General features: G+C 38.0%; 1 protein-coding gene across 1 annotated transcript in view; it reads right to left on the bottom strand.

The window, feature by feature from the left end:
* The window catches only part of USP54 (ubiquitin specific peptidase 54), a 224,399-nt gene that overhangs the window by 78,960 nt on the left and 121,245 nt on the right, over nt 1-24,194 (bottom strand). The window contains exons 4-14 of the mRNA XM_053692010.1: nt 20,015-20,149; nt 14,871-14,984; nt 14,678-14,760; nt 9,145-9,250; nt 8,157-8,303; nt 7,343-7,492; nt 6,348-6,516; nt 4,822-4,992; nt 4,015-4,146; nt 3,547-3,927; nt 2,075-2,309 (exon numbers count right to left, since the gene is read on the bottom strand). Of these exons, the coding sequence (XP_053547985.1) occupies nt 2,075-2,309; nt 3,547-3,927; nt 4,015-4,146; nt 4,822-4,992; nt 6,348-6,516; nt 7,343-7,492; nt 8,157-8,303; nt 9,145-9,250; nt 14,678-14,760; nt 14,871-14,984; nt 20,015-20,149 (1,823 nt within the window). The remainder of the gene's footprint in view (nt 1-2,074; nt 2,310-3,546; nt 3,928-4,014; nt 4,147-4,821; nt 4,993-6,347; nt 6,517-7,342; nt 7,493-8,156; nt 8,304-9,144; nt 9,251-14,677; nt 14,761-14,870; nt 14,985-20,014; nt 20,150-24,194) is intronic.

The following is a 24,194-nucleotide window of genomic DNA, read 5'->3' as shown; positions in this document are numbered from 1 at the left end:
GCTCTTTGCCATTTCCTGTTGGGGAAGAGAATATCCCACAAGTAAGGATGACGCCGTGGACCGGACACACCTATGTTGGAGAAATAATCAAATTGAAAGGCACAACTTAAAATACAATTTGACCGACACTAACTTAGTTAAAGACCTTGAAACAGCAGACATGTTACACAAACTTAATCTGACTACACCAAAAAAAAAAGTTTATTTTGAAGGTGGAAACAAAGCGGGGTGGAAGAACATATAACTCTCTTATCCATAAACTGTATTCCCACAACCTAACCGCCAATACAAGACAGTAAGGGTATAGCTGCTATATTTAGAAGACACTATGAATCTCTCTATAACATCCCTCTGAGGACTGAAGAGAGATTTTATAAGATTCTTCAACTATATTTCTACAGCAGACCTGCCCACCTTATCGTCAGAGTTATCAGAGTCTCTGAATGAACCAACATCCAAGAGGTCGTCTTAGCTATTGATTCTCTACCTAATGGAAAAAGCCCAGATGGCTACACAAATAATTTTTACAAAAATGCAACTAGAATTGCACAAAAACAGATTATCTAACTCTAATAATATATTTGGTTTCCAGGTAAGATATATCACAGATAAATAAGGAATGGGTTTCAAACATTCACACAAAATAACTTTATTAGGATAAAAAATAATAAATAAAGTCCAGCCCAGCTGTACACACACACACGTTAAAAATATCTTAAACTCAGTATGAAATAAAGAAATAGCTGTAAGTAGTGCTAACATATGTCAGAGGAATCTTATCTATGGTACATATGGTATTTAATCAGTCTTAGCAATCTCAGCAAAATCAACCTATTATAAAGGTGTTGTGTCTTAAAATCACACACGACACAACTGTCAAGGTATGCTAAATACTGTTGCAAATGCTAGCCTGACATAAAGCTCCTTTTATAGCGGGAGCTATAATTACATTTACACTGACTAATGTGATATAATGGTAGCTATTTTTCCATGAAAGACAACTTAGTAAGCGGCTTTAAAAAGAGAGGTACTGTGAACTCATGAGAGTGCCCCTGACATGCGTTTCATACAACGCTTCCCCTGTCAGGGGCACTCTCACAAAGTCACAGTATCTCTCTTTTAAAAGCCGCTTACTTAGATGTCCTTCGTGGGAAAATAACTTGCTCAACTGGTATGAGGAGTTTTCTCATCCTGGCTTCAGTACGCTCTGGTCAACCACTTATTGCAGGCCTCCGCGCCTAAACTAGACTTAATGCGACCGCCAACAGAGTTTGAGAAGTGGTGTCTCCAAGGCGCCCCAATGTTGTGGGTAAATAGATTAGAGAAGCTTTTACAATTAGAAGGTTATCACTTCTATAAAATACAGAAATTAGATCATTAGTTTCAGGATTCAGTTCTATTGGGATCAGTACAAAGTAACATGAGGAGTTTCAACATACACCTATAAGAGTTCATATATAGGCTAAAAACTCTTAAAAGAACAGTCTACTCCACATTTTTTTAAGTAGACGGTCCCTTTAAGGTAGCACAGTTGACCTTTTCCTAACTAAGGGGACAGCTAGAATGGGTAGTGACCCCCCCCACATCTGACTCCTTAAAGTCTAAGTATCCTCTTACAAGAACCCTCCCATATTCTCTTAGTCATTGTTTACTGGGAGGGGTATGATTTAGGAAACCTGCATTAGATTACGGCTAACCATTCATTTTGATTTTATTTTGACCACTGTTATTGTTGGAGAGTATGTTTTACCTTAGGAGATAGGATGCATATACATAAGGATTAGCTTACAGTACTTTGTTGTTTTTCTTTTCTTTGATTTATATACAACTTATTTGTTTGTTGTTTTAATTTGTTTTCTCTCAACTGTATTGTTTATCTGTGTATTGTTTATTTTAAAAAGACTCTTTATCAGTGTCACTACTCTCTCGAAATAATTCAACATTCCATAAAGATGAAAGAAAATACAATAAGAGGCACAAAGGCTTTTAAAAATGCTACTTAGTAGTAAATTTAAGCGAGTTATTGATATTGAGTCTGAAAAAGAACAATCTATATAGCCCAGAATGCAATTACCGGAATGCACTACAGTTTTCTGACAAAGGCAGGTCCATGCTGATTGGGCTGTTGCTGTTACGCTCACTGCTCTCATAGCCAGACTCCATTCTCTGGATAAGACGCGGCTGCTGGTAATCTAGAATGTGTTGGGCGCCTCGTCCTATGCCCCAGCTCCTGTATTTCACACACTGGTGCTTTTCCTTTGTATCAGGGTTGGTCGCTTCTCGTAACTCGTTGATTGTCAATTCTTTTGCTTTTATGTAAGACATGAGAAAATACCACATTAGAACAAGAGCCAGCATTATTGTCTACAACCAATAAAATTCTCACCTAGTGTATTATGATAACCGCAACAATGCTATATTTTTACGGATTTTACTTTCAACACCCTCAAGAAATAATGCATTATATACAAATTATATTCCGCCAGGGTATGCAAATAGTGACAATGTCATGGAAGAGATATAAAATATACCTTACTTATAGGTTCATGCTCTCAACATGTGGAGAGATACACATTCATTTACAGTTCTCCATAAGATACTAAAGTAGATTACAAAGAATCCTCCAATCAATTAAATACCTTAAAGGTACATTCCAACAAAAATTGAAATGCACATAATTAAATCCCGCTATTAAATTTAAGCATTTTTTCAATATACTTGTATTAGCAACAATGCTTCTAGTAAAACCTTAAAGGGACACTAAACCCATGTTTTTTTTTTTCATGATTCAGATAGAGCAGCAATTTTACGCAACTTTCTAATTTACTCCTATTATCAAATTTTCTTTGTTCTTTTTATTTAAAAAGCAGGAATTTAAAGCTTAGGAGCCAGACCATTTTAGGTTCAGAACCCTGGATAGCGCTTGCTTATTAGTGGCTACGTTTAGCGATCAATAAGCAAGCATAACCCAGATTCTCAACCAAAAATGGGCTGGCTCTTAAGCTTTATATTCCTGATTTATAAATAAAGATAGAAAGAGAACAAAAATTAATAGAAGCAAATAAGAAAGTTGCTTAAAATTGCTGCTCTATCTGAATCATTAAAGAAAACATTTAAATGAGAGCTTTTGCTGTGCATGTGAAGCATGTTTAAATAGGCCTCATGCATCAGCATTTTAAAGAGCTGGCAGCAACTTGTATCATTTAAATTGAGTCGTCACTAGCACAATACAAGGCACAACCAGCTCTCTGAACTAACACGTTAGATATCACTTGCACATGCACAGTAAAGGTTCTCACTTAAGGTGTTCTTGCTAATAAAATGCTCCTATTTAAAAGTTAAATGCACCCATGCACATTACAGTTTTGGCTGTAATGTCCCTTTAACAAGCCAATTACACAACTTCATGATAATGCCAAACCCTCTCCGGCCCTGGCTTTAACTGACAAATAAAAGTTGGCTGCAATAACACACAGGAAAAACTCTACATATCGGCATGCAGGTCTCAGACGTCCCACTTTTTAGAGCTAAACAAGTTCTCCTCACCTGAGTCTTCAGAGAAGGGGCTGAGCGGACAATATGCAGTTATTTTCCTCTTTTCCGTTCTTAAGACACTATCTACATTTAGCGGCTCACGTGTAGGGCGCCATGTTGGTCGATACCTATTGGTTAAGCTGGACTTTGTCTCAATGTTTGGGCTTTCTATGTCCCAATCACGGGGTCGCACCGCCAGACTTGTAGGAGGCTTGACCTCTGCTTGATCCAAAGCATTCACCACATGGTGCAAGCTCTGTGATGTCTGTGACGCTTGCGAAGGTCTGCTGTGGATCATATTGCTAACAGTCGCTTTAAAGTCTCTTAGTCTGCTTGAACTGCTGGACAGTTTCAAACCAGTTCTGGGAGCTTGCTTTTCTTTTAAGGTCTCACCTAGTACAATAAAGTTCTATGTAAACATGAGAAACATAAACCTTAAATATAAGCAGCACAAAAAACAGAAAAGAAACTGCAACGCACCTTCACTGTGATAGCCGGAAGATTGAGACTCATCTCCTTTTCGTCGAGGACGACTGGAGCTTCTCTTCCGGTCTGCCAAAGGCCCTTTCCTAGAGAAGTGCCGCTGATTGCACTCGCTATCCGTCAAGTGCCCTGTACAGCAGAGTAAGGGCAATCAAACATAAAATAATCTCTTTTTGTTTCTTTTGATAATTCAACTGCTGCTCCCTTCAAATAAATTGTGGAATGCATTTAAAACATTTGCTGTCTTTCCAATGAAGGGACAGATAGAAGCTTAAAGGCGCTTTCTTTACCTTCAACGGGCTATTCTAATCACAAAATCGTTTGAATACCATGATTCTTTTAAAGCATAACATCTTGAAGATTCAAATCCAGATCAAAACACCAGATTTTGAAGGTGCAAAAGACCCAAAATTCCAGCTACTGGAAAGACTCTGTGGTGACTAATCTGCTGGAATATTCAAATTTTCTAAACAACATGGAATTGTTAAATTTCCTCGTATGCATTAAATATAGCAGTCACATGATGCGAAGTGTTCTAAAATGTATAAAAATGTAGATTTATTTATTTCCCACATTTTCCCACTAAATAGTATAACTATTACAGAAGCTGTGATCCTATTTATTGTGCGTTTCCAAATAGGTTAAAAAAATCAAACCCTTGTTGTTGAACCAGAGAAACAAGGAACAAGGCTTGTGCTGCTGGATAAAGAATGAGATTTCTATATTTCAGATTACTGACTTTTTATAAAAAAATACAATTATAATAAACACTTTTAAAAGCTATAACAGTCCAGTCTCTTGTACCTGTATCTCTGCTACTTTGCGATGCTGCATCGCTCTCCAGGTTGTAGATCACTGTACCCTGAGAGTCAGAGGAGAAATGACTGACCACAGACTCATGGTGCGAGTGCTTGTAGTGGTAACTGTCAGTGGAGGAATCCGTCCTGGTGTCACTAGAGATGGACGGTTCCCTGCCTGAGAATACAGAATGACGGTTTTAGTTCACCTCTTAAGTGAGGACAACGCCACACATCAAAATCAAAAGGCTGAATTGAATGTACATGATATACAGAAAGAAAGAAAATCAGGCATGACAACTAAAAAAAGCTATAAATTCTAAAGTAATAATAATAAATACCAATAATAATAATACCAACAATAATAATAGTAGTAATAATTATTATTATTACAAGAACAAACAAAAACTAATAACAACAACAACAACTAATAACAACAACAACTAATAATAACAAATAATAACAACAACTAATAACAACAACAACTAATAATAACAAATAATAGTAGTAGTAATAATAATTGCTTCAAGTTAATAAAGAATATGTTATTTAAAAATGAATAAATAAAAATAATAAGCTCAGAAAAAGACATTTCGGGCTGATCAGCCAGGCAAATAGGACCTGGACCGAGGGACCAGCAAGTAGGGGGGCCCACAAATGGCATCTCTACAGATCCTGGTGCATTCCTTAAGCTGGAGTTTTCAGTTTACCCTATCAGTAACTAAGCAAAAAAGTGTTGGTTTAGTGGGGGCCCTGGCAGGGGTCTGTCGCTGTGAGGGCCATGGAGTGTGGGGTCTGGCCCTGGAGGTTGGGTGCCCTTTCTCTGGACCTTAATGTTGTGGGTCCTGGCTCTGGAGTTTAAGGGGCCTGTTGGGGGCAGGGCAGGGAGGCTACCATGTTCATTTGCATAAAATGTAATACATTTTGGTCAGTGTGAGATAGTGTTCCTGGGGCCTTGATTGGTCTCAGTCTGCCCCTGGTGTGTAGTGGGGTAAGAGTGTGCAGTGGGGGCATGACAGGTCGGGGCCCACCAGCAGGGCTATCATGGCCCGGTACTGGGCCACGGCCCGGCTGTTGAGAAGCCAGGGTCTACATAATATATCCATTAACTTTATTAAACAATAAAGCAGCCTCCTGGTATATCCCTCTCTTTAAAATGTCTAAAATCTCAATAATAAAATATACAGCTTTGTATTATATTAAATACTTTAAAGCTCAACATGCGGAACAACTGGTGCATACAAAAGGCGTTTAAGAAAAAAAGAATAACGTTATTTTATTGCAGTCTAGAGCTTGCTATAGGTATTGTCTTTATGTTTGTTCTGGAACAATTATTAATGAAAGGGAGTTGACCAAGGAGGCGGATGCAACCACATATATTAAAGCTAAAAAACAGCTGATTCACTTCTCACACACAGCTATATGAATGATGCAGGAAGGAGAAATATGTAGGTGAATGGCTGTAGGAGCGACAGCAGCAGGAAGTTGCTGACAGCGCAGTCTAGGGGGGAAAACACACAAGATTGTCATTACCAGAGTCTTCGCTGTCATAGCAGTTTCTACTATACTGACGTAGATCCATCTGAGATAAAACATCTGGCACAGACACCGGGGTACCCCTAGGATCAGCATACAAGAGTAGTAGTGGCTGATAATGTCCCTTTATACATTTTGTCACCACATCTTTCCATTTTGGGCCAATCTACAACAAAAAATATAAAATAGGGGGCATTAGTACATGGAGAGACAGACGCACAGAGAGATAAAGAGATAGCGTGCAGAATTATACCTTAAAACTAAAACTTTACTGGGAAATTAAAGGAACATGAATCTCATGATTTAGATAGAGCATTCAGCAACTTTCTGATTACTTCTATTACCAAATGTGCTTATTTCTCTTGGCACCCTTTGTTGAAAGAGCAGCACTGAGTGCTAGCTCCGCACTTGAAATGACAAAAGGCATGTGTGTACAGCCACTATTCAGCAGCTAGCTCCCAGTAGCGCATTGCTGCCCCTGAGCCTACCAAGAAAACAAATTAGATAATAGATGCAAATTGGAAAGTGCTTTAAAAAGTCTGGTTTCACGTCTCTTTAAAAGGAATAGTAAACTCAAATCTTTACTTTAATGATTCAGATAAAGCAGAAATTTTAAGCAACTTTCTAAATTTTTTTGTTCCCCTGCTATCATTATTTGAAAAGTAAAAATGTAAGTTTAGAAGCCAGACCATTTTTGGTTCAGCACCTCGGTTGCTCTTGCTGATTTGCAGCTAAATGTAGCCACCAATCAGAAAGGGCTATCCAGTGTGCAGAACCAAAAATGGGCCGGCTCCTTCGCTTAGATTCCTGCTTTTTCAAATAAAGATAGCAAGAGAACAAATAAAAATTGATAATAGGAGTAAATTAGAAAGTTGCTGCTCTATCTGAATCATGAAAGAAAAAAATTGGGGTTACTATCCCTTTAATGTGATGATGAAGAACCAACATAAGATCTAAAGTACGTTTGTTTAAACAGATATACATCATTTTACCTCTTTCACATGAGCATCATCAAAGTACATCCATTTGCGAATCTTGGTTTGCAAAAAGAAAGTGGAATAATGTTTCCCATAATAACAGATCATTCCAACCAAATACAGCTCTGAATGTTTTGCCCGGTCATCTGTTACTCTGTAAAACAACTGATGAGAAAGAAATATCACATTCAGCAAATTGAGACAACTCAGTTAATTAATTATCCTAAATCTCCTAATAGTAAGATAAATACATTTATTAAGAAGTTTTTTCTAAGTTTGAAAGATGAAATAAACAACATTTTGTGATACACAAATCTCAGTCAGCACCTCTGATTTCATTCACTTATTTGTGTATCAAAAAAATCAAAGCAGTTAATTAAATTTAAAAAAGTACAACAAATGCTATTAAAGGGATATGAAACCCACTTTTTTCTTTCATGATTAAATGTAACCACCAATCAGAGCAGCACATTTAAGCAACTTTCTAATTTACTCATCAATTTTTATTGTATCATTACTTGAAAAGAATGAATGTAAGTTTAGGAGCCGGCTATATTTAGCCACCAATCAGCAAGCACTACCTAGGGTTCTGAACCAAAAATGGTCCATCTCCTAAGCTTACATTCCTGCTTTTTCAAATAAAGATACAAAGAGAATGAGTAAAAAATACTAATAGGAGTAAATTAGAAAGTTGCTTAAACTTCCCTGCTCTATTTGAATCATGAAATAAAATTTGGGTTTCATATCCCTTTAAACACTGGCTCACAGAATTTGCTTAGCAATATCATACAGCAATTTCTAGCAACTACAATTTAACAGTATTTCTTACATCTCCGAGCTTCAGACAAGTTCCAAGACTGTGGATGACATCTTCAGCCAAGTCTGAATGATCAGAGTCCCACACCAGCCCAATGGTAATGATCTGAGGAGCGTTCATGAGCACCCGGCGAATTCTGATCTTTTCTCCGCAGTTACTCTGCAAATTCAATATCCTATTTCAGTGAAGTTGGCAGCAAATTGACAAGGAAATGTCTTCAGACTTGTGATGTGTGTGCTGGAATCTCTAACATGCTACTTCTGTCTCTCTTGTACGTATACCTTTATGAGATCGGCCTGTAGTTGGCTTTTTAATACTCCCAAGTAACAGAAATGTGACACACAATTTTCAACTAATGAAATTGGATCAATCAGCACAATAATGTTTCTACAGTTGGTTTATAGCTGTTAAAGGGATACTAAAACCAAATGTTTTCTTTCATGATTCAGATAGAACATACCATTTTAAGCAACTTTCTAATTTACTTCTATTATCAGTATTTCTTCGTTCTCTTGGTATCTTTATTTGAAAAAGCAGGAATGAAAATTTAGGAGCCGGACAAATTTTTGGTTCAGGACCCTGGATAGCGCTTGCTGATTGGTGGTTAAATTTAGCCACCAATCAAGCAAGCACTTCCCAGGTGCTGAACCTAAAATGGGCCAGCGCCTAAGTTTTCATTTCCTGCTTTTCAAATAAATACCAAGAGAACAAAGACAATTTCATAATATTAGTAAATAAGAAAGTTGCTTAAAATTGCTGATCTATCTGTATCATGAAAGAAAAAAATTGGGTTTAGTGTTGCTGTGAATTACACTTTTTTCTTTATTGGAAATGAGAGTTTCTGTTTCAGAGTGTGGTGTACTTTAATACAGAAATAAACAAGACCTATTGTTATAACTCGCTTATTCTTTATGGGCAATATGACAAAACAGTTATATGGTTATTAAATACAGCTCTAAATGCACTGAAGAAAACAAGCAGTAAAGTCTGTGACACTCACCGGGCAGTTCCTCAAATCTCCCATGGTACTCGCTTTCTGCAACAGTTCCCCAAACATATCTGGGGTTGGTTTCTGTTTTCTCTCCAGCATACATATTGCTTGGTTGCTTCATTTATATCAGGTGGCCAAAACAAATGTAAAATGTGAGATTTAGGGGGGAAAAAAAATCAGTCTCACAAATAAAAAGGAAGTTAAAAAGTAATTAAAGGGACACTAAACACATTGAGATTTTTATATAAAATATTTAGTTATGCTTAAAGAAACTACTTTTATATATATATTTGTTATTTATTTTGCTTTATTTTCATGCAGTTTAGCTCTGCAAATTGAACATTTTCTAATTCTCAGAACTTGAAATGCACCCTGATGACCTTTCAAGGCTAACTCTGCTACATACATATCCCCAATTAGCTTTAATTGATAAACTTCAAATAAATAAATGTTATACTAAATTTATGACTGTGGCTAACCTGGTAGTCTGTTGACTAAAGCCCAGACTCCTCCCACTTCCCCAGTCATTCTGCTGAGGAACAAGGAACAGTAGAAGAAATACCAGGGTGAAAAGGTGCCAGAAGAATAAAAAATAAGACACCCCACAGAAAAAATATGGGCAGGGAGCTGTGGACTCTTTCTACCTGAAGAAAAAATGATCAGGTAAGCATAATTTAAGTTTTTCTTCATAAATGGAAAGAGTCCACACCTGCATTCATTACTTTTGGGAAAACAATACCCAAGCTATAGAGGACACTGAATGCAAAAACGGGAGGGTACGATAGGCGGCCCATTCTGAGGGCACCAGGCCTGAAAAAATCCACAACCCAACCAAACCCGCTTCATCTGAGCTGGGCAAAAGAACTAGAAGGAAAAGGCCCCAAGGACACTGACCTGCAGATAGTCTGAAAGCCTAACTAGAGAGCGCAAGCAGACTCACTGGGCCAACACTCCTCCAGGAGAACTGTCGCCCAGCAGTCGGTCCCCTTACTAGTACAGTACCAAAATCCCCAAAAGGGAGAGGACAAGAGTAAGTCAAGGGATACCCAAACGGTACAGCAAAATCCATAAAGGAAAAACAACCCTTCAAAAGGAAGGACAAGTCCACAGAGACCCGAATGGATCCCGAGAACAAGGGGAGACGACACCCAACCCACAAGGAGCGACCGGGCATCATCAAGGAGACTAAACATCTCCCAAACATCGTGCAACAGCACCAAAAAAGACAGCTGAAGACAAAGTCCTAAAAACATCAGAACTCAGAGACTGAGCAAACAAAAAATTACAAGCAGCAAACTCAGAAAATAAACACCTGAGTCCAGTAATACACTGCAATCCGTAGGAAGACACGGAGAAAACCCTATCCGTAAGAAAGAAGCGTCCCAAGACAGATTGCCCAACCTCCAAGACAGAGGACACTCTCCAGGCAATCCAGGCTGCCAAGCCTACTCACAGATCTCAAAGGGGGAGAGGCACAGAACCTCTAAAAAAAGAAGGTCCACTGTCACCCCCAAGACCTGAAGATGAACAGCAGATCTCAGATCCAACACCTAGCCAGAGCAGCCCAAGCAACGGCAGATCTGAAAGTAAGGGAACCGAAAGAAACCCCAAGACCGGCCCCCAAAAGGGCGGCAGAATGGGCACAGCCACTTCAACCTCAAGACAAACGAGCAGGCGTTAGATCCAAGGAAATCTAGCAAGGAGACCCGACTAAGTCTCAATGCGTAACCAGGAACCCCCCAGATGGAAAGGAACAACTCAAAGAGCAGACCAATCCCCGAACCAGATAAACATCTGTTCCAACCTCCCGAACACAGGAGAGGCCCCTAAAATGGGAACCACACCTCCGTAAGGAGGACAACGAGCCCCCTGAAGAGGAGAGCATCGATAAACACCTGCACATAAGACAGGACAAGAAACACGGAAGAACCCCTTAAAACACCATCATGCTAGCACACATAACAGGTGCAAAAGTGACAGCTGAGCAACCGCAAACCTTCCGTTTGCTAGGCAGGAAAGCCCACCATAAGGTCATATTAGTTGGCTGTCCCAAGGGAACTGTATCATCCGGCACAAGACAAGGCCCAAGGAGCCCCGGCTCTCATAAATCTGGCCAAGTTGTAAAACAGAACAGCCAGAATAAGGGCTAAGCCCAAATACCCCAGAAACTGGAACCCCCAGGCCAGTCCTAGGATCATAAGGTCCGGTAACATCCCACGGCGTGATCCACAAAGAGAAAATGCTGAGTAAAACCCTCAACAACCGGAAGATCAGGACAAGAAGCCCGGGCCCCACAAATGTTTAGATTAAACAATCTTCCAGGCACATAAATCCCTCGTCTGATATAAAAAAACAGACCTCCCAGGGAAAAATACAGAATTTCCCGGATAACAAGAGCAAGATGCCCTTGCAAGTCCCAACGCAAAGGGAAAGGACCACCCCTTGCAGGAGCCCAACACTCCAAAGAGCCAGGGCCATAAAAAGGACACTAAAGCTAACAGGGGTCCAAGCATCATTAACATGATTATGCTTGAAAGTGCGGCTAATCCCCCTAAAGGACACAAGGCACTGCTCATTTTATCAACCTTAAACGGAGGAAAGGCTGAGTAGACTTCACTGGGGATTGAACTAGCAACCCTCGGTTTGCTACAGTATAGAGTAGCCACAGAGCATTAGTATGCTGAGCTAGCTGTCCAGCTAGCCACAAGCTCCAGACACAAGGGGAACAGTGAGGACAAGTCGCCGAACGGAGCAAAATCGAGCCTCCACATCACCTCAGATTCGAAGTCAGAGGACAGTAAAACATGGGTTTGGATGCCACCTGGATGGCAATACCTGAACCATATGAGTGGAAAACCACTAGGACCTCTTCTATCCCAAGAAGGAGATGCAGAGCATTCCCAACACTGAGGAAGGAACCCTAACCAGAGCCCAAAAATACCTCACTGTCTAATGTTCCGAAAAAGGAACCACCAACTCCAGAAGGGAGTCCAAGTCCCCCGAAGGCGACCCATCCACAAGGAGATATGGACAATCCAAGAGGTCTCAATGAAGAAGAGAACCACTAAAGGAACAAGTCCAAAAAGGACAATTTCCTAAAGCAACACCGCCCCGACCGGCAGAAAAACAATGCGCTAAACCCTCTAATTTTCCCACCACGTGGGAATAAATACTCTAGGTTCCGAGGGTATCGTAAGCAACAGAGAGTGACGCAGCAAAATTCACTGACGCAGTCACCAGAGAGATGGCTATTTAGGACTGAAACAATCCCGAGAGTCCTATTGAGAATGCTTAGCGGAAACATTTAAAACAAAATAACAACAAACATAACTGTTAATAGCACTCGGCACCCCAACCTGACCAGCAAGGTATAATAGGCGCCACGTGTCTGAATAAGTCGCAAGACAGAAGATCTGAACCCAAGCAGGACCAGCCTGCAACCAGGGTCATAACTGCCAAGCTGGCTAAATCCACCCTCAGAGAAGGAGGAAGAAAAAAACAGACAGAGAAACATGGGACTAACGTGTCCCGAACAGCTTACGTAGAAGCAAACAGTGAGTATCGATCCCAGGGAAAGTTCCTGCAGGAAACATAGAATGAAAAATAAAAATAAAATTAATCCTAACCGGATAAAATAAAATAACAGGCAACCCGAGGGTTAACACCCAAGAAGAACAGAAAGATCCACAGAAACCCTGTTCTTCCAACAAAACTGGGAAGGATCTCAATAACAAGACTTAAAGGAGATTACTTCATCCCCCCATGTCTAACGAGGTGAGCCATTCGAAGGAGGAGACTGATGAGTCCCATAACCGAGAAGGATAGGGTCCACAAACAGCTCAAAAACGTGTCTGAATAGAACACGAAAACGAGCAAGCCTGTAACGAAAGGCACAACACTCAGGAACAGTTACACCCGCAGGGAACTGCACATACCCTCCTGTGGCTGAAAGACCTGGGGCAATCGGGCACGAACACAATCACAAATAAACAACTGGACTTTGTAGATGCGCAAGCGCCAAAAGTATGTAAAAGCGAAAATGTGCCACAACCTCCGGGGGGGAACAATCCACCCTCCGAGGAGGAAAAAACATAACTTGGGTTACCCGCATATGTAGTAGTAGGGAACTCGCCTCCCGGAGGACAGGGCCCCCCGAGGTGGATGGTTCAGCAGTCCCTTGAATCCCTGAGGAACAAGGCACTCTAGAACGGCCTAAAGAACATAACTGGCTGATCAGAGTCAATGGGGCCAATTCGCATTCGTCACAGGTCAAAGAATCTGAATGAGAAAATTGAACAAACTCAACATCCCAGGACATACTTGAAAAGAAGAGAAATTTCAATGTATCCTTCCTGGTAAAATATTTTATAAATAAATAAACATCAGTATGCACCATAGCTGAATAAAGGATACCAAAAAATGGACTAAATATAAAACAATTTAAAAGGCACCTGACACCCACAATGGCTGGGGCACTCCTATGAACCAGACACCAGCGGACTAGAATTCTCCGTCGCCTCACAGTCAGGAATGCGGGAACCAGAACGTAAACATGCCCGGTCACAAGGTGAACCGTAAAGTCCAAAAAAAGTGCACCCGACCGTAAGGTTACGTCACTTCGACAGGCTGTTATGTTCCAAAAGCCACGAGTCCAGTTAACACTACACATAAGCAGATTGAATCACATAACAAACATGATTAAAAAAAAAACCTGTTCAATAATCCCCCACAGGACATATTAACCCTTGATTCCAAGATAGTAAAGGAGTCCCACTGAGACCCTGTATTTTTCATGCAAGTTCGCAGGAACAAATGAGTTACAGTACAATCATGAAGAAGTAAAATGAAACGATCTTACCGGAATCTAAGTCGTGGAACAGGAACACAGCTCTTCAAGTGTAACGGATTGTAGCCTTGCCTCCGCCATGGACTTGAGAGAAGAAAGCAGGCAGTAAAGCAAAGTTCGACAACGCCGATTGCTTGTGGAGTTGTTAAAATGAGTCAGGAAGGTTTCGCAGAAAGACTCTTCCTGCATCTACGGACTCTAACTTTCATCCAAGCCCTCACTGAGAGACTGACAGGATTACTTAAAACTCCCGTCCCATGTCGAAGAGTACTACCCTCCATAAGAGACGAAAAGAAACTTCTGACACTTCTCTGCCAAACTCCTGGGACAAAAGGCAAAGAATGACTGGGGGATAAGGGAAGTGGGAGGAGTATTTAAGCCTTTGGCTGGGGTGTCTTTGCCTACTCCTGGTGGCCAGGTTCTTATTTCCCAAAAGTAATGAATGCAGCTGTGGACTCTTTCCATTTATGAATAAAAAGTTGTTTCCCTGTTCAGGACTGACAACTTTGTGCAACTACTAGAAACACACGTTAAGGTAACTTGCAATTGTTCAATTAAAATAGACAAAAAACTGGTTTAATGAGATCTTCAAATAGGATTATAAAATCTGCTATAATCAATCAGATAGAGTTACTGGTCTTTTTACCCACAACAGTTTCCTAAATAAGCTAACAAAACAAAAAAGGTTGTTCTTACCAGAGTGCAGTGGTGGAAATGTAATGCACCATCTGAATGAACGGCAGCGGATCTGATGTGGCGCCACAGCTAGTACAAACACACTGAAGTATGGGAGGAGAGATTCTGGTTATACAGACACATCCACAAGCTGCATATTATGAACAAACGATTCACAAGAATAATCTTTTAAAGCACCAAACACATCCAATACCTGTTCAAACAACGTCATTGCAAACTTCTGATGGGGGATGCAGTGCGGAGCAGTGCAGATGTCTTCTTTAGATTCATCCGCAATGTGAATGTGAAGGCGAATAAGGAGGTTTTCCTTTAAGTACAAAGAAACCATCAGTTGGTTAACTGGATTGGATGTTTTTTGGATAATAAATATGTAGCTAACAAAAGAAAATATTAAAGGGAAACAGAAGCAAATCTGAAAGTTTACATTGGATTTATATTATCATATTGTGTGCATTTTTGTTATGTGCACACTTTTTGATGCACCAGCTACTATTAAAGGGACACTAAACCCAATTTTTTTCTTTTGTGATTCAGATAAAGCAGCAATTTTAAGCAACTTTCTAATTTACTCCTATTATCATATTTTCTTCATTCTCTTGGTATCTTTATTTGAAATGCAAGAATGTAAGTATAGATGCCGGCCCATTTTTGGTGAATAACCTGGGTTATTCTTGCTGATTGGTGGATAAATTCATCCACCAATAAAAAGTGCTGTCCAGAGTCCTGAACAAAAAAGAAGCTTAGATGCCTTCTTTTTGAAATAAAGAAAGTAAGTGAACGAAGAAAAATTGATAAAAGGAGTAAATAAGAAAGTTGCTTAAAATTGCATGCTCTATCTGAATAACGAAAGAAAAAAAAATGGGTTCAGTGTCCCTTTAAGCATGTGCTAGAGAAATCTTTTTTATTTGTTTTTTTTTTATTATTAAAAATAAATAAATAATCTACTGCTTCTTTGAATTTCAGAGTAAGTGCAATTACATTGTCTCTTTATTGTGCTTTAATTGATCATGCAATTCTACTGTAGTTAATGTCCATTTAAAGGGACGGATAAGTGTGCATACTGAAGTAGACTGAGGAGTGTGCACATCTTAAGCACTATATATATATATATATATATATATATATATATATATATATATATATATATATATATATATATATCATTGTAACAAACATTGCTGCCATATAGTGCCAAAGACACAAGCAAAAAACAACATTGATGTGAACCTATTTATTTATTTTTTATTGTACACTTTATTTAAATCATGGAATGACTTCCAAAAGCAAGAGATTTCAGCCTTGGCAAAATATAGCAGGCTTTTAAAATCTAGGGAAAATATGACTGCGACCATAACCTCACAAAGACTAAAACTTTACACTAATTTATTCAATATTTAAACAACTAATATTTTCAAACAATATACCAGCATATTATTCTCAGTCTAATCTTTTGCTCTGATATCTAGCGTTTGTTTCCTCTTTACGGTCTTCAATCCGTGCACCATAGTACTCTGATTTTCTATTATGCATGAAAAAAAAATGTTTCTCTTAGTGGGAAATCATGCGGCAGCTGCTGTAATTGTACAATTGTTAGTAGCAGTTTTAGGGATTTGGAATAGTTTGGCTCTGGTGAGACGTTGTACACTTATTCCGTGTGATGTGAAGTTTCTGGGTCCTGGGGAGAGGTCATGGTTTGGATTTGAGCTGGTTTGAGGACCTGGTGTTCTGCCAATACTTCTGAAGTCTCAAAGTTGCATGGGCAGATTAGATTTGGGAAACAAACATTTATAGAGAGTACTGTGGCTCAGATACACAACCATCTCTTCTCATGTTTTATTAGTTTGTGTTATGCTTTCTCATTTCACATAGTATAGTCGTGCGGCGCACACGCTGAAAATGATTAACCCATAAACACATAATCAAGTAATGTACAAAGACTATGACTAATGACAGAGCCCCCCTGCATAAAAGGTATCCCAGAGAAAAGAAGCTGGGTCAGATAAAGGTTTGCATTCATTTCTATAAAATCAGAACAGTTCCTTTAAACAGAGTTTGTTCAAACATTTTCTCTCCTTTAATTTGTTCCAAAGCTCCACTTTACTTGCTGGAGCTAACTTAATTGTTTACAAGTATTTCCTTTACCCTTATATTGGCATTTGAAACAGATGATTTAGCATGTGGTATCCCCACCTATTCTGAAAGTTTCTGGCCATAGGTCCAAGATATAGATAAGCTGTGTAAACATAGCCAGCTGAAGAAATTGCACTCCCAGTGGGATACAGAAGAGATAAGGTAATAAAATGTTCATTTTCCATTGTTCTCTTCAAGTATTGGTCTTTGGTTTATGAACAGATACAAGATAAAGAAGCATGTATATGAACACAATGTGATACAGTAATGAGATCTGATTATACCTACAGATATAAGATACAGACACATGTATAGGTACACAATGTGATACAGTAATGAGATCTGATTATACCTACAGATATAAAATAAAGACACATGTATATGTGTACAATGTGATACAGTAATGAGATCTGATTATACCTACAGATATAAGATAAAGACACATGTATATGAACACAATGTGATAAAGTAATGAGATCTGATTATACCTACAGATATAAGATACAGACACATGTATATGTACACAATGTGATACAGTAATGAGATCTGATTATACCTACAGATATAAGATACAGACACATGTATATGAACACAATGTGATACAGTAATGAGATCTGATTATACCTACAGATATAAGATACAGACACATGTATATGTACACAGTGTGATACAGTAATGAGATCTGATTATACCTACAGATATAAGATACAGACACATGTATATGTGTACAATGTGATACAGTAATGAGATCTGATTATACCTACAGATATAAGATACAGACACATGTATATGTACACAGTGTGATACAGTAATGAGATCTGATTATACCTACAGATATAAGATACAGACACATGTATATGTACACAGTGTGATACAGTAATGAGATCTGATTATACCTACAGATATAAGATACAGACACATGTATATGTACACAATGTGATACAGTAATGAGATCTGATTATACCTACACATATAAGATAAAGACACATGTATATGTACACAGTGTGATACAGTAATGAGATCTGATTATACCTACAGATATAAGATACAGACACATGTATATGTACACAATGTGATACAGTAATGAGATCTGATTATACCTACACATATAAGATAAAGACACATGTATATGTACACAGTGTGATACAGTAATGAGATCTGATTATACCTACAGATATAAGATACAGACACATGTATATGTACACAATGTGATACAGTTATGAGATCTGATTATACCTACACATATAAGATAAAGACACATGTATATGTACACAATGTGATAAAGTAACGAGATCTGATTATACCTACAGATATAAGATAAAGAAGCATGTATATGTACACAGTGTGATACAGTAATGAGATCTGATTATACCTACAGATATAAGATACAGACACATGTATATGTACACAGTGTGATACAGTAATGAGATCTGATTATACCTACAGATATAAGATAAAGACACATGTATATGTACACAGTGTGATACAGTAATGAGATCTGATTATACCTACAGATATAAGATACAGACACATGTATATGTACACAGTGTGATACAGTAATGAGATCTGATTATACCTACAGATATAAGATAAAGCCACATGTATATGTACACAGTGTGATACAGTAATGAGATCTGATTATACCTACAGATATAAGATACAGACACATGTATATGTACACAGTGTGATACAGTAATGAGATCTGATTATACCTACAGATATAAGATAAAGACACATGTATATGTACACAATGTGATACAGTAATGAGATCTGATTATACCTACAGATATAAGATAAAGACACATGTATATGTACACAATGTGATACAGTAATGAGATCTGATTATACCTACAGATATAAGATAAAGACACATGTATATGTACACAATGTGATACAGTAATGAGATCTGATTATACCTACAGATATAAGATACAGACACATGTATATGAACACAATGTGATACAGTAATGAGATCTGATTATACCTACAGATATAAGATACAGACACATGTATATGTACACAGTGTGATACAGTAATGAGATCTGATTATACCTACAGATATAAGATACAGACACATGTATATGTACACAATGGGATAAAGTAACGAGATCTGATTATACCTACAGATATAAGATAAAGACACATGTATATGTACACAATGTGCTTCAGTAATGAGATCTGATTATACCTACAGATATAAGATACAGACACATGTATATGTACACAATGTGATAAAGTAATGAGATCTGATTATACCTACAGATATAAGATACAGACACATGTATATGTACACAATGTGATAAAGTAATGAGATCTGATTATACCTACAGATATAAGATAAAGACACATGTATATGTACACAATGTGCTTCAGTAATGAGATCTGATTATACCTACAGATATAAGATACAGACACATGTATATGTACACAGTGTGATACAGTAATGAGATCTGATTATACCTACAGATATAAGATACAGACACATGTATATGTACATAATGTGATACAGTAATGAGATCTGATTATACCTACAGATATAAGATACAGACACATGTATATGTACACAGTGTGATACAGCAATGAGATCTGATTATACCTACAGATATAAGATACAGACACATGTATATGTACACAATGTGATAAAGTAATGAGATCTGATTATACCTACAGATATAAGATACAGACACATGTATATGTACACAATGTGATACAGTAATGAGATCTGATTACACCTACAGATATAAGATAAAGACACATGTATATGTACACAATGTGATACAGTAATGAGATCTGATTATACCTACACGCTCAACCAATTTTATTAGGTTGTGGCTTCAAAACACAAAATCAGCTATTTCATATTTACAAATAAACCTTATAAAGCAAATTCTCATACATTTTATACTCTGCAGTTGGTAAAAAAAAGTAATTGGAAACACATTAAGGAAAAAACTATTTTACAGTATACTGTCCCTTTAAGGAGTTAATCAGAAATAGTATTCGATAAAATGTGTTATAAACATATAGGAGCACACTCTGTGGGTTTCACACTTAGAACACTGACTGACAGTTTGTGGATAACTAAGGTGAACGGTTTGATGTTAGTGTCATGAACAGTTGAGATCTAGTTTCACACACACCTTTAGCTGTAAGAACTTCTGAGACTAATAAACAGCACTTGACACAGTAATGTCAGTCGATACTCACAAAGCATTCCGCTGCATCGTCCATAATACCCAGCTGAAAGCGCTGCTCATCCTGAAACGTCTTAGCAAGGGCACTGCGAAGCGCATCTGAGGGCAACACCTTCTCGCTGCTACACTGGAACTGGTTAAAAATTCCCTGTTTCAAAGCACAAAATAGTTTACATTTTGATTTTTTTTTACATTATTTTATATTGAATTATAAGTTATATGGTAAAATGAAGATAAACAATGTTCACTATGATAAAGAAACATTGAGGAGGACATAAAGACTGCAAATCAAATAGTTGGTCTAAACCATTTGCAGCTGTTTTAAAACCTAGGTTAGAGATTTTTTTAGCATCTCTAGGGAGCATGGGAAAAGGAATATTTTTTATAAAAAAACAAGAGGTGTTTAACCCCTTTGTGCCAGATATGATGGCCATCCTTAGCACTTCCAGGGCTGTAGCAGCATGGGTCTTGCCGAGAGTGCCAAACAGTGCTATTTCAGCAAACCTCCTAAAGACCTGGTATCTCTAGGGAATGTGGCAAAAGCATCATTTTTACATAAAGTCCATGTGTCTAATGTCACAAAATGCTTTCCATTAGGACATTTTTGTGTAATCCTGGAACTTGAGAAGGCAGGTGATGTTAGCAAGAAAATAAACTCTAGTCACTAATAAAAGAAAGGTTTATGTAGCAGAATAACAAAACACTACTTGCTAGGGATAGACCGATATATCAGAGCGGCCGATTATTAGGGCTAATGTTTGGAATTTCTGAAATATCTGCATCAGCCAGAAACTTACCAATATTACCGATATGGAGCAAATCAAAAGAAATGTAGCTCTGTGTACTTCAGGGAAACTATGTAGTTTTAAGTGACACAAATCATCTATAGCACATTCTGTATAAGCTGGACATAGCATCTAATAATAAACAGCACTGAATCCAAGCCCAGGTGTTCCTGGGAGCTCAGTTACAACTACCATGCCCCCAATGGCAGGCCTGTAGATGGACTTGCATAAACAAACATAGATGATTTGTGAAATGGAAAATGTGATCTTTAAGGGCACTTAAAGCTACATATTTTCCCTGAAGTACACAGAGCTAAATTACTTTTGATTTGCTCATAGGGGTCAGCAATACATAAAATCAATCTGCTTGCTAGTTGCTGTCACAAATAGTACATCATTTGTTGCATTCTGATAAATTTTACACATTTGCAAAACATTTCACTAAAGCTGCTATATTTGACAAAATTTTTATTTAAATATTTTATTTTCCCCTTTCATTGGCATAGAAAAAAAAGAAAAAGAAAAAAAAGATAGTTCAGGCACACCAATTAAATGTCCACAACAACAAACCTTGAGTAGAAAGCTATGCAGTATAAGAGACTAGTATCAATATTCTCTAGCAGTGGATAGCAATGCTCTGACCATTAGGTGGCGCTGTTACACATGTATAAAACTGCCCATAAGTGACATAATAAAGAAACTTATAGTCCACTCCTCAGTACCAGGTAAGGTATTTGAAATCTAGTAAATATATGAGCATATTAAAAATTAAAGCAAATAAATAAATCTAGCACTGATATTACAGCATGTCCATTCTTTCCCTGTCAAGTGGCAGTATATATATATATATATATATATATATATATATAAAACACACAGAGAAAACCCACCACGTCAAGGTCCTTGCCAGTTTTGCTTTTAAATCTTAGCTGAGAGCTTGTAAGTGAGTGCTGGGTTTTCTCTCTGTGTGTTGTATTAATTTGTTTTGTAATTTTCCCTATGGTTCTTGCACCCAGACCTGTCTGGGGTTAACTGCTTGTGGCTCTGGGGACAGCACAGCTTCCTGTGAGTGCCAGTGGCACCCAGGGCTGTGCATGTTGCAGGGTCATAAGATGTGTACCCGGTCCGGTATGAGAGTGCAGTTCCCTTCCTTGTTTTGTATATATATATATATATATATATATATATATATATATATATATATATATATATATACACACACACACATATACACACACACACACACACATACATACAAACATTTTTAATCCTCATCTGTAAAGTGTACCAAGTGAGCGTGTTTTTTAGTGGAGGCACCAATAGATGAAAAAAACAGAAGCCATTTAACACGAGAACATGAGGATACGTTATGCTTTATGCACTATATATGTTTATATCAGGGTGCAGTATAAAAAAGGATTTATGCAATTTCTTTCCTAAGATATGGTGAGTCCATGGCTTGAGTAATTACTGTTGGGGATATCACTCCTGGCCAGCAGGAGGAGGCAAAGAGCACCACAGTTAAACTGCTAAGTATCACTCCCTTACCCACAACCCCCAGTCATTCTCTTTGCCTTCGGTGAATGGAGGAGGTGAAGTTTAGGTGTCTAAAGAAAATTTTTAATTTAATCTACAAGCAAGTTTTGGAGTATAGCCATATTCCACGTCATTCCTTACAGTCGGGTAATGGTGGCTTTAAAGCAGTTAGGAACTTGTAAAAAGGTACTTACTGCGTTTTCCTAACAATTGCTGCCCTAGTTTAGTAAGCCAGAGTTGGCTACTCTGTTCTTTCTTTTTCAAAGGTCTCTGTGAAGAACTGTTTCTTCTCATATCTTGTAACTGTCTACATGCCGGACGGACAGCAGAGCAGGTAAGTGCTTTTTCTTCCAGTTGGGGAGACCATGCACTTAACAAATTAAAAAAGACATTGCTCTTTTATTGGGAAATAGATAATCATGTTGTATGGGTTACACTGGGGCATGAAGCAGGCACTGTAGCATGTGTGAGACTAACATTTAAACTCTTTTAAAAAGAAAGGGTAAAATGTTTTTATTAGGGTTTATTTTCTGACACATATTTACTTGATAAAACAATACAAGTTTAAACTGAAAGTAAGGCTGAATTTTCTACTTCCATCACCTCCCCAAGGTGCATAAATCCTTGGAGGAGGTGAAGGGAAGACCTATTATATCTGGAATAGGATCTCTATTTGAGAGGATGTCAGATTGGATAGAATCACTGCTGCAGCCTATCGTCCAGCAACTACCGTCCTTTCTTAAAGATACTACATATTTACTAACTAGCTTACAACATCTAACATGGAGCAGTGAGTGCTCTTGGTTGACTGTAGATGTTGTTGGACTATACTCTTGTATTCCACATCATTTAGGTGGGAAAGCGGTCAAATTCTCCCTAGATTTATATAGCAATTATGATACCAATTTGAAAAACTATATTCTCACATGTTTGGAATTTCTATTGGTTCACAATTATTTTAAGTTTGATGACTCTTTCTATCTCCAAAGACGTGGGACCGCCATGGGCGCGAAATTTGCCTCAGCCTATGCGAACTTATTCATGGGCTGGTGGGAGAGGTCCCTATCACGAGTCACAACTACATTATACAGAAAACCAATTACATCCAATACCATTCTTCATGCCCGATCATGCCACCCCAAACAGGTTTTAAGGTGGCTAAGGGTCAATTTATAAGATTAAAAAGGAATTGCACAGCAAACAGTGATTTTCTCAAAGAATCTAAAGTTCTAAGAGATCAACTTTTAGAAAGAGGTGACTCTAAGAAGGTTATAAATAGAGCATTTCTAGAAGTAGATAGACTAGACAGAAATACTATGTTACAACAGAATAGAAATCTATCTAATACAAGATTTGATACATTGAAACCAAATTTTATTACAACCTTCAGTCCACAATTTAGAGAAATTTCTGACATTATTAACAAACACCTCCCAATTTTGAATGGGGAGGACAGCCTCAAAGATATAGCCAGGGATGGCCTTAACTTCATCTCTAAAAAAGGTCGTACAATTGGTAACCTAGTAGCCCCTAGCATGCTAAAAAAACACTAGCAACAGGAAGTAGTTGGTTACAGATCAAGGGACACTACAAGTGTCATTTCTCAAACTGCATAGCTTGCAGCCATACATATGTTACAGATAGATTTCAGTCTAGAAGTACACAAAGGGTTTTCCTTTCTACCTCCTTAGCAATTGTCGTACAAATTTTGTTATCTATTTAGCTGAATGTGTCCTGTGTAACAAACAATACGTGGGGTGCTCCTCACGAGAGGCACGCACACGCATTAGAGAGCATCTTAACATTGATAAAGAAAAGGATGTGTCTGATTTGGTGCATCATTTTATCTATGAGCACAACAAATCGGTTAGC

This window comes from Bombina bombina, chromosome 9 (genome assembly GCF_027579735.1).
Source record: "Bombina bombina isolate aBomBom1 chromosome 9, aBomBom1.pri, whole genome shotgun sequence".
NCBI lineage: Eukaryota > Metazoa > Chordata > Amphibia > Anura > Bombinatoridae > Bombina > Bombina bombina.
Note: the sequence above shows the minus strand (reverse complement) of the source record. Positions and strands in the feature narration are given on the sequence as shown.